Source organism: Chrysemys picta, chromosome 12 (assembly GCF_011386835.1).
Source record: "Chrysemys picta bellii isolate R12L10 chromosome 12, ASM1138683v2, whole genome shotgun sequence".
NCBI classification, from domain to species: Eukaryota; Metazoa; Chordata; order Testudines; family Emydidae; genus Chrysemys; species Chrysemys picta.
In genome coordinates this window covers 10,187,053-10,198,550 of record NC_088802.1, presented here as the reverse complement: position 1 = coordinate 10,198,550, position 11,498 = coordinate 10,187,053, and the positions used below count along the sequence as shown (strand labels likewise).

The window sequence follows — 11,498 nt, the reverse complement described above, 5'->3', positions numbered from 1 at the left end:
CGATATTTGCTGACCATAGCCAAGCTCTGGGTGAGATGAGGAAGAACTGAGGGTGTTATTCAAACCATATTTGGGGATTCTAAACTTTTTCCTTCATTCCCCAGATGATTTTTGTGTCAGTCCTCACATGTGCGGGTGCATCTCAGAAGCCTTCTTTCCTCGCAGACCTGGAGACTGGGCACCCACAGCTCTTCCCCTTGTTCCAGCCGGGCGATCAGCTCAGGTTTGGGAATGGGAAATCCTGTGCAGAGGGTGAAATCAGACCAGATCAGGGTGCATGGAGCATTGGTGGAGTATTTGTAACAAAGGACATTCTGTGAGTGGAACGTTTCCCTGTGCTCTGATGGAGGAACGTGGAATCCAAGAGGATGGGAACATGGTCACTGAGTCCCCTCGCACAGAGGAAGTTGTCTGTGGAGGTGAGCTGAATTATTACTACACCCTCAATAGGCGTTCCCAGGATCTGTGTGCTCTGGGGGCCTTGCTGACTCACAAACAGCTCTGCACTTAAACCCCTGCCTCTTTCTAAACCCGCAGACCCCGGGGCCTTCCCCATCACTGGAGCTATTCCCAATGAGGGAGGTGAACAGGGATTGTGTGTGCAGCCGAGAAACAACACAGACAGGACAACGCTGGATTTATGCCCCTTTGAAAGCTGGAGGGGTGGGGATGGTTTAACTTGTCCATTGGGTTTTGGCACCCATGTCTCACTGGAGAGGGCACGGAGATGCAAGTCTCTCTCACATGGCAGCTGTGCATTATGGAACTCACTCACCTCTGATCTAACTGACCTGGGAAGAACCTGACCAGATTCAGATACGCAGACCCCACGGCTTCTAATAACTGAAGGGACGGGAATCCCTTACCCAGCGAGGTCACCATCTCGTAGTTCTCCTGCATGACGTCCCTGTAGAGGGCTCTCTGAGCGGGGTCCAGCAGAGCCCCCTGTCCCTGGGTGAAATACACAGCCACCTCCTCGAAGGTCACCGGCATCTGAAACAACAAGAGTCCCCCACTCAGAAACCTGTTGCCCCAGCCTCAATCCCACTACTCATGGGAAAGGAAAAAAAACATGAAGCTCTGGGAGGGCCAGAGTAGCAGAATCCCACCAACACCCTGCTTAGAGCAGCCAGGAGGCTTCAGGGTGTGGGAAAAGGTGAGAGCTCCTTGTCCCTCCCAGCACACGGAGCACGGCCGGGACTTCTCATTTCCCACATGCCTATCAGACACAGGTTGATACGGGAAGCCGAGCTCTGAGCCGGAGACAGGGACAGGAATCCCAACAGCTTCTCTTCGTATTTCACAGCAGCCTCAGGCTAGTGGGTTCAGGCTCCAGCACTGGGAGTCTGGAAAATGTTCCCAGCCCTGCCGAGGGGGTTATATCCTGTTTGAGAAATGGGGGAAGGTCCCATCTCCCCTCCCCCACCACCAATGGGCCTACTCAGAAAATCAGCAGGTTTATCACACCCTGTCTCTGCCCTTCCTCTCCCTCCCTCTGCCCAGCAGCTCCCTGAAATTCCCCTACCTGAGCTGGCTCCATCACAGACATTTCCCTTCCCTGTCTCCTGGAAGACGGGACGATCTGGAGCGACATGTGAACGTGATTCCTCAGCCTGTCGGGGCGATGGGGGAGGTTACAGAAGGGGCTTCAGTCCATGTCACCCCCAGATTCCTGTGGAAGAAACAGAGTCTTCACTCTTGTGTTTGTTAGCAGTAAGTCAGAGGCAGTTTATTTCAAGCAATTGCAGGGGGAGCCTACGGACAGGGGGTTTCCCTTTCTTAGGCAGGTCTCCAAAGTACAACAGTTTAAAGTATTTACAGGTTCCCCTCACGTATATCAACGGATACAGATGAATCTTGTTTATACATTTTCCTTCCCATTATCTTAGTCAGCAGTCCATTCTCCTCTTAAAGCTAGGTTAGAAAACAGCTTCCCATGTAGTTTTCCCATCTGCCTCGCACAATCCCCGCTTCTACAAATCGCACGGTGTTAGGGTTAAGGTTAGCCTTGTCTTGGAAGAATGAATCAGCAGGTTTATCACACCCTGTCTCCCCCTCTCCCTCCCCAGCCCCTCCCTAAAATCCCCTACCTGAGCTGTCTCCATCACAGCCATTTCCTTTCCCCGTAATAGGGACGGATCTGGAGTGAAATGTGGATGTGATCCTTTTTAAAAAAAAAAATATATGGAGATATACCTATCTCCTAGAACTGGAAGGGACCTTCAAAGGTCATTGAGTCCAGCCCCCTGCCTTCACTAGCAGGGCCAAGTACTGATTTTGCCCCAGATCCCTAAATGGCCCCCTCAAGGATTGAACTCACAACCCTGGGTTTAGCAGGCCAATACTCCAACTACTAAGCTAGCCCTCCTCCCCTATTCCTCAGCCTGTCGGGGTGAGAGGGGCGATGGGGGAGGTTACAGAAGGGGCTTCAGTCCATGTCACACCATGATTTCTCCCAGGCTCTTCAGACCCTCCCAGTAACAGTATCTCTGAACCAAACACTAGAAAAAGAGCAGAACTAAAGGGGCCACTTTGGGGGATTGCCCCCCATTGCAGTGTAAACTCCTCTCCCTTAGCAACCGCCAGAGACCTCTGGTGGCAACACCTGAATAATGAGCTGCCCTGGACTCCCCCGGCAGCCCCCAGGGACAGGCAGGCAGAGGCTGATCCCATTGGCCCATCCACACTGCCCCCCCGCCAGAGCCAGCAGTGACTCCGGCCTGACACTCAGATCGGAATCCTGCCCGGAAATCAGACCAGGGCCTCAGGCAGCCCCCAACACTGAGGACACACAGACCCCATCAGCACGGGTGTGTCTGACAATTACACACTGGGAGCCGTGGGGGGGGGGGGGGGCGGGGTCTGGGTTTTTGCCTTGTAGCTTCTGCGCCCTGAGGGGTTTCTCCCTGATCCCACCCAAAGCCGGTTTGACCAGTTCCAGGAGGAGAAGAGCTTCTCTCCGCCCCTCCCCCCTCGTGTCCCATGGGGCGGAGAAGCTGCCTTGGCATCTCTCCCCATTCCCCCGCCAGCCTCCCCACATCCCCCTTCCCTCGCAGTGCCCCCCACTCACATCTTCCCCCATTCCAGCCTCGCTCCCCTCAGCCCCACAACCCCCCCGATCGCCCCATCTTCCCTTCAGTGCACCCCCGCCCCCATCCCAGCCTGCCCCCCGCATCCCCAGCACCCGCCTCCCGCCTGCACCTCTTTATCCTCCTCTCCCTGCAGCCCGGGGGTGACGGGGGGCGGGTCTCTCTCACCTTCCCTCCGAGCGGGGCCCCCTGGGGCCGGGGCCGGGCCGGGAAGGGGCCTGGCCGGGCTGGGGGCTCTGCCCTGGGAGAGGCTCCTGGGGAGCAGCGGGAAGGGCCCTGCTGGAGATTCCCCTCTCCCGGCTGCAGCCAGGGCTCCGGGCTCCCAGCACCAGCCGCCGGGGCTCGGGGATCTCGCCAGGAGCCTGGAGCCAGAGTCACCGCAGCGGCCGCGAGTCACTTTCTGGCGCCGGGACAGACCCCAGCGATCGCTCCCCCCAGAGCCGCCTCCCAGCTGCTCCTGGGTCCTAGCGATAAACCCACCGATCTACAGCATCTCTGTGTCCGACCCCTGTTCCACTCACAGACGTTAAGGTCAGAAGGGCCCATCATGAGCATCTAGCCCAGGGATTCTAAGGACCAAATTTGTTGGCCTCAGAGTATTGCCAGCAACTCCCGCTGGTGGCCGCTCTGACACTTTCCCTATAATCCGAATTAATTTTAGGAGAGACCAATAAATATGCACAGAGTTAAGCAGGGGAACGGTCCTACTATTACTGGCTTATACACCACCTCCATGGAATCGAATTGCAGAATGATCTGAGTCCTCGCTCCCACTCCTTTTACCCCTAGGCCTGCCTAACCTCGAGGACTCCCCTTCGACTCTAGTCCCTGAAGCCCCAACAAGGCTGGGCCCAGGATTTTTCAGGGGGCTTCACCCCGAATCTTGTGATCACTCAGGACAGAGGCTAGGGTTTCATATCACAAGTCTGGGGTGCTCTCTTCACTCTGGACGCTTCCCTGATTGCACAGAGTTCAGAACAAACACAATTTATTAAACAGCAAGTAATAAAAAAGAAAAAGAAAAAAGGGGAAAGGAAAACATGATGTCATCCCACACTGCCCAGGGTCTCCCCTCGCTCTCCCCAGCTGCTCATGGCACCCAGCTCCGGACTGCTCCAGTCCCAGCTTCCCTCTGCCTCAGTGGTTTTGCTGCTCTGCCTCCAGCCCAGCTCAGGCTGCTGCTCTCCCCTTATCTCTGCCCTTCTCTGGCAGGCAGCTCCAGCTCACACAGAGGACAGGCTACTGACTCCTTCATTGGCCTGCCTGTCCTGTCAACCAGGCTGACCTAGAGCCTTGGTCTCTCCCCATTGGCCCTGGGGACTACTCTCAGGGTCTTTATTTCTCATTGGCCCTTCCTGTCTTTTGGTACTGGGAGAAACCAACCGAAAAAACACCACTAAGTTTCAGTAAGGGACCAACAGTCATGGGGTCAGGCAACTTCAAGGTGTGTGTGAGCTCCAAAGCATCCTTCAGGTGAATTATACATTTCTTTGTTTCTTTGTTTACCCCCTTCTTTCTGTTGGTGATGGACGGCCAGATAAGAGTTTTCTAACACCAAGGGTTTGTCCTTTGTCATCTCTGAGGAGTTTGAGTGGGACAATCCCCAGAACTATGACATATTTCAGTAACAAAAACTTTAACATATGTCTGGGTTTTTCCCGACAGATCCTCTTTTCTGAGCCTGCCGAGCCGGGTTTTCCCATAACAGCAAATATCTGGGGGGCTGTAGGAGTTGCAGAGCAGACACACTGCTGCTCAGAAATAGCCCTGATTGGTCAGCTTCCCGATTAGTCCATTCACTTGCACCCACAGCTGATTTGTCCATTCCCCTACATTCACAACTGATTGATTGCTGCTGGATCCCGCCCACCCAGGCCCAGGCTCCCAGCCCTGGGGATTGGGTCCCGCAGGTCAGTGCTGACTGACAGGTGTTGCCACCGCCTTGCCACTGTGACAGCAGCCAACACTACCCTCACCTCATGAGTACCCCCACCGCACCCCTACATCACCCCTAACTCTACCCCCCTGCCAGCTCCTACCCCCCATCTGTGTCCTGTTTTGGGGCACCTGGAATATGGTCAGCCTAGCAACAAACACCTTCAAATCTCACCATTCTACATGCACTGGTGTTACATGGGAATGGGATAATCATCATAGACTGCAAAAGTCCACATTCCTGACCAGCCCTTGTACTGGACAGGCAGCTTGGCTGTAGGCAAGTTTAGAGAGTTTGACATGAAGGGTTGAATCATCACCGGGGCCTCTGGGTTGATGAATTTGGAGTCCACTAAGGATTGGTGGATAGCTGACACTTGTGCTTCAGTGTCCCTCCACGTGCTAACCTTCTTCCCGCCCACACTCACGGTTTCCCTTCGCTCTGAGGGTATCTGGGAGGCATCTGGGCCTGGGGACCTTTGGTGTGATTCTGGTGTAATGAACTGCAATCTGTTGGGGTTCTTGGGGCAGTTGGCCTTTATATGCCCCAGTTCATTACATTTAAAACATCTCCCAGCTGACTGGTCACTGGGGCAAGGTGGGTTGCTGGAGACTGGTGTGGTGAGACGATAAGGAGTTTGATTTAGATTTCAGGTCCAGCTTCATACTACACAGGCCAAGTCCAGCGGCGGCTCCAGGCACCAGCGCAGCAACTGTGTGCCTGGGGTGGCAACCCGTGGGGGGCAGCCTGCTGGTTGCTGTGAGGGCAGCCGTCAGGCTGCCTTCGGCGGCATGCCTGCAGGAGGTCTGCCGGTCCCGCAGCTTCGGCAGTAATTCAGCGGCAGGGACGCTGAAGGCGCGGCACTGGTGGACCTCCCGCAGGCATGCTGCCAAATCTGCGTGGCCAGCGGAAGCCGCCTGACTGCCGTGCTTGGGGCGGCAAAAACCATACAGCTGCCCCTGGCCAGCAGATCAAGGGAAATGATTATTCCCCTCTATTCGGCACTGGTGAGGGCACATCTGGAGTATTGCATCCAGTTTTGGGCCCCCTGCGACAGAAAGGATGTGGACAAATTGGAGAGAATCCAGTGGAGGATTCAACAATTAGGGGGCTGGGGCAGATGACTTACGAGGAGAGGCTGAGGGAACTGGCCTTATTTAGAGAAGAGTGGGGGAGGGGGAGGGGGGATATTTGATAGCAGCCTTCAACCAAGGCCGGCGCTTGCATTTAGGTAACCTAGGCGGTCGCCTAGGGCATCAGGATTTGGGGGGGTGACATTTTGCCGCCCTCGGTGGCAATTCTGCGGCGGGGCATCCTTCCGCGCTCCAGGTCTTCAGCGGCAATTCTGCGGCGGGTCCTTCACTCGCTCCAGAACCTGCCGCCGAAGTGCCCCGAAGACCGGGAACGCGGAAGGACCCCCCGCCGCAGAATTGCTGCTGAAGACTGGGAGCGCGGAAGGACCCCCGCCTAGGGTGGCAAAAATCCTTGCGCCGCTCCTGCCTTCAACTACCTGAAGGGGGATTCCAAAGAGGATGGAGCTTGGCTGTTTTCAGTGGGGACAGATGACAGAACAAGGAGGAATGGTCTCAAGTTGCAGTGAGGGAGATTTAGGTTGGATATCAGGAAACACTGTTTCACTAGGAGGGTGGTGAAGCACTGTTACCTAGGGAGGTGGTTGAATCTTCATCATTAGAGGTTTTTAAGGCCTGGTTTCACAAAGTCCTGGCTGGGATAATTTAGTTGGTGTTGATCCTTCGTGGATTCTCTGATATTTAATGAGGTGCAATGGCTGAATGAAACTTTTCCCACAGTTCTGAAGTTGTGACCAATGAAGATCTGAGATAAAATGATCAGGTCCCAAGAGTTTTAGGATGGATTTTTGCAGCCTCTCAACAGCACACAGTCTTTGGGTGAACAATAGGCTAGTGAAGTAACCTTCTATTTCCCAAACATCACTGGTAATTAATTATATGGGATTAACATAAAATAACTATCCATAAAGTAGTTCATAGACGATATACCACAAACTTTAAAGAGACAGACAATGACATTATTGCACCAAAGTTTCTTCTAAATATTAATATTTCCTTTTGATCTCGGAATTAACAGGCGACAGGAACCGTTCGGTTACATTGTCAATCATCTAACAACATCTTCATCCGAGTCTTTAACAGTACAAGTGAACAGTTCCAACTCTATCTTACCTAATGTAAAATGGCCCTAACTGCCAATTACACGCTTCTCTAACATGCCTCTAAAGGTTGAAATTGAGTCAATTAACCTGCAACTTGCTTAACCCTTTCTGGCCATGTGTCACAGAAGTTTAGATCTTGTGTGGATTCTCCCATGTTTAGTGAGATGTGATCTCTGTCTGAAACTTTCCGCACAGTACAACCATTTATGGGGTCTCTCTCCTTTGTGAATTGGCTGATGTTTAACAAAGTCAGCCCTCTGTATGAAACTTTTCCAACAGTCCGAATACTTATGGGGGCTCTCTCCTGTGTGGATTGCCTGATGCTTAACAAGGTATGACCCCTCCATGAAACTTTTCTGAAAGTCCAAGCACTTATGGGGTCGCTCTCCTGTGTGGACTCTCTGATGTGAAAGAAGGGCTGATCTCCATGTAAAACTTTTCCCACAGTCTAAGCACTTATGGGGAAGCTCTTCTGTGTGGATTGCCTGATGCTTAACAAGTTTTGACCTGTGCAGGAAACTTTTCCCACAGTCCAAGCATTTATGGGGTCTCTCTGAAACATTTCCTGAACTTGAGGCATTGATAGGGTTTCTCTCCAGTGTGGCTTCTCCCATGGTTATTAAGTTCTCAGTGCTTACTGAAGCTTTCCCCACGGTCCAAGCATTGAAGGGGTTTCTCTCCAGTATGGATTGTCTGATGTGTCACAAGCTGTGATCTCACAATGAATCCTTTCCCACACTGCAGGCAGTGACAGCGTATCTCTTCCTTGGGATTTGTCTGCTGAGCTCTAGGATCCTCATCTTCTCCCCCACCATTAATAGATTCATCCACATTCTTCCCTGGGTGGTTTCCCAGAAGCCTCTCTGACCTGTGCCAATTTCCCCAGGCTTCTCCCTCTTCCCTGCACTGGGAAAACTTCCCTTCAGCTCTTCCCACAAAGGTCCCCTTTGGTTCCACTTCACCAGGAACTTCCTCATGATGATTCCCCTCCTCGTTCTCACACCCTTGCTCAGCACCTGCTGGGAGAGTCACAATCCAAACAGGAGTCATTGTGCTGGGGAGAAAGAAGAATAGCACAAAGGGAAAACCCAACACAAAGACTGAACAATTGGATTCTGCCTCCACATCCCACACAAACACTCACAGGGAAGGAGAGACAGAAAGGAAACTCCTGCAGCTAAGATGCAGGGTGGAATGGCGTGAGCAATATCTACTGACCATAGCCCTGCTCTGGGTGAGATGAGGAAGAACTGACGGTTTCTGTGTCGGTCTTCACCTGTGTGGTTGCATCTCGCAAGCCTTCTTTCCTTGCAGGCCTGGAGATCGGTCACCCACGACTCTTCCCCTCGTTCCTGCCAGGCGATCAACTCAGGTTTGGGAATGGGAAATCCTGTGCAGAGGGTGAAATGAATCCAGATCAGGGTGCATGGAGGATTGAGAGAGTATTTGTCACAAAGGACATTCCATGATTGGAACCTGTCCCTGTGCTCTGATGGATGAACAAGAAATCCAAGAGGATGGGAAAATGGTCACTGAGCCCCCTCGCACAGAGGAAGTTGTCTGGGGAGGTGAGTTGAATTATTACTACACCCTCACTAGGCATTCCCGAGATCTGACACACACACAGCTCTGGACTTAAACCCCTGCCTCTTTCTAAACCTGCAGAGCCCAGAGCCCTCCCCATGGCTGGAGCTATTCCCAAGGAGGGAGGTGAACAGGGATTGTGTGTGCAGCCGAGAAACAACACAGACAGGACAATGCTGGATTTATGCCCCTTTGAAAGCTGGAGGGGTGGGGATGATTTAACTTGTTCCTTGGGCTTTGACACCCATGTGCCGCTGGAGAGGGCACGGAGATGCAAGTCTCTCTCACACGGCAGCTGTGCATTATGGAACCCACTTGCCTCTGATCTAACTGACCAGGGAAGAACCTGACCAGATTCAAATACGCAGACCCCACGGCTTCTAATAACCGAGTGGATGGAAATCCATTACCCAGCGAGGTCACCGTCTCGTAATTCTCCTGCATGATGTCCCTGTAGAGGGCTCTCTGAGCGGGGTCCAGCAGAGCCCCCTGCCCCTGGGTGAAATACACAGCCACCTCCTCGAAGGTCACCAGAATCTGAAACACCAAGAGTCCCCCGCTCAGCACCTGCTGCCCCAGCCACAATTCCACTACTCATGGGAAAGGAAAAAAAACATGAAGCTCTGGGAGGGCCAGAGTAGCAGAATCCCATCTACACCTTGCTCAGAGCAGCCAGGAGGCTTCAGGGTGTGTGTCCCGCCCAGCACACGGAGCAAGGCAGGGTCTTCTCATTGCCTACACACCTACCAGCCATAGGCTGATACGGGAAGCAGAGCTCTGAGCCAGGGACAGGAATCCCAACAGCTTCTCTTCGTATTTCACAGCAGCCTGTGGCCAGTGGGGTCAGGCACCGGCAGTGGGAGTCTGGTCAGTTTTCCCAGCCCCACTCTGGAAATCCCCTACCTGAGCTGGCTCATTCACAGCCATTTCCCTTCCCTGTCCCCTGGAAGACGGGACAATCTGGAGCAAAACGTGGACGTGATTCCTCAGCATGTTGGGGCAAGAGGGACGATAGGGGAGGTTCCAGAAGGGCCTTGAGTCCATGACACACCCCGATTCCTCCCACACTCTCTCCCTACAGACAAACGCTCTGGGCTCTGCTGCACTGGGATAACCCTCAGTCACTTTATCACAACACAGACCCAGCCCCTCCCCCAGCACTGAACCCCTGAGACACTTTCAACCCCCCAGGAACAGAGTCTCTAAGACAAATGCTAGAAAAGAGCCGAATCAAAAGAGCAACTTTGGGGGATCCCCCTGACATTGGCCCCGAGGGCAGCGTGTCCCCCCAGCAGTGCAGGGACTCGGCCTAGGCAGGACCTGGCTTCTCCCCTGTCAGCTCCTCCCCTTGTTCCCAGGAGAGTCAGTCTGTGTCTGTGTCTGCAGTGAATGGATCCAGGCAGGGCTGGGAACTTCCCTCCCCACTTCTTGCTCCTGCTGCTACTTTCACACCCCTCCCCTTCCTGTCTCCTTCCCTCTCTCCTCTGCCTGGGAGAACTGGGGACTGTCCCGTTCCCATGGGCGTTTGCTCTCCAGGGTGAGCCTGGCTGTGTCACTGAGGGCAGCAGCTCTGGGACCCGCAGACCCACGGGGAACCCCTCCTCCTCTGGTACAAACTCACCACAGGACCCTGAAAGGGGCCCTTTGTGCAGAGTCACTTTCCTGCCCAGACCCAGTGCTTCCCCCCACGTCTCCCCATCACCTGCAGGCTCCGGCTCAGAGCTGGTGTGAGCAGAGCCCGGGGCTGGTTCCAGGCACGGTGAAAGTCCCAGTTGGGCTGGACCGCGGGGGGGGGGTTAATGAAGGTCTGTCCCTGGCACAGCCCCAGCTGGGAGCAGCAGTTTCACACTCTGGGCTCTCAGGTAGAGGAGGCAGCAGCATCTGAGCCAGGGAGCACCAGCCTCTCCTCTCCCTTGGCCAGAACCGGAGCAGCTAATGCCTGAGCCTCCCTGTCCTGCCCCTGCAGCCCCCAGGGCCAGGCAGGCAGAGGCTGATCCCATTGGCCCATCCGCACTCCCTGCCTGCCAGAGCCAGTAGAGCCACTGACTCCGGTGTGGCTGAGATTTGAATCCTGCCCGGAAATTAGACCAGGGCCCTGTGCAGCCACCAACACTCAGGAGACAGACCCCACCATCCTGGGTGTTTCTGAAAAGAATACACTGGGAGCAGGGCGTGTGTGGGGGTAAAGGGTGTGGGTGTGTGTCTAGATATTTGCTTTTTAGCTTCTGACCCCATCTGGTTGTAGGGTTGGGCAGCCCCTCCCCCTCTCCTGCCCCATGGGGTGGGGGAACTGCCTTGTGTCGCTCCCCACCCCTTCTCCCCGACCCCTACACTCTTTCCCTCCATTCCCCAGCCAGTCTGTCTCTCCCCAGCCTCCCCTCCCCACATCCCCCTTTCCCCTCACAGTAACCCCCCAACAGAGAGTTTCCCTCTATTGCAGCCCTGTTCCCATCCGCCCCATAATTCTCCCCGATTCCCCTACATCGCCCCATCCCCCCTTCAGCCACCCCCTGCTCCATCCCATCCTGCCCCTCACACATCCCTGTTCCCCCCTTATCTACACCCCCCACATGTCGCTGTCCCAGTCCCTATCCCGGCACGGGCTGGCTCCCCCTGCCCCGCATACACCGGGTGCTGGCAGCAGCTTTCCTTGCCCCAGGGCAGGGAATCGCAGCCAGCTCCACTGGGAGCAGCC

At 54.5% G+C, this 11,498-nt stretch overlaps 2 protein-coding genes across 5 annotated transcripts in view; one reads left to right on the top strand and one right to left on the bottom strand.

The window, feature by feature from the left end:
- Window positions 1-11,498, top strand: part of LOC101948742 (zinc finger protein RFP-like) — a 1,201,957-nt gene that overhangs the window by 820,596 nt on the left and 369,863 nt on the right. The gene's annotated exons all lie outside the window — the stretch shown is intronic.
- Window positions 1-11,498, bottom strand: part of LOC101950961 (zinc finger protein 665-like) — a 56,285-nt gene that overhangs the window by 3,728 nt on the left and 41,059 nt on the right. The window contains exons 1-4 of one of the 4 annotated variants that reach the window (XM_065564542.1): window positions 3,202-3,537; window positions 1,526-1,672; window positions 867-993; window positions 128-241 (exon numbers count right to left, since the gene is read on the bottom strand). In XM_065564542.1, the coding sequence (XP_065420614.1) occupies window positions 128-241; window positions 867-993; window positions 1,526-1,594 (310 nt within the window). In that variant the 5' untranslated portion in view covers window positions 1,595-1,672; window positions 3,202-3,537. Of the gene's footprint in view, window positions 1-127; window positions 242-866; window positions 994-1,525; window positions 1,673-3,201; window positions 3,538-11,498 lie in introns of those variants that run through there. The other 3 variants (XM_065564540.1, XM_065564543.1, XM_065564541.1) reach the window with 3 other exon arrangements.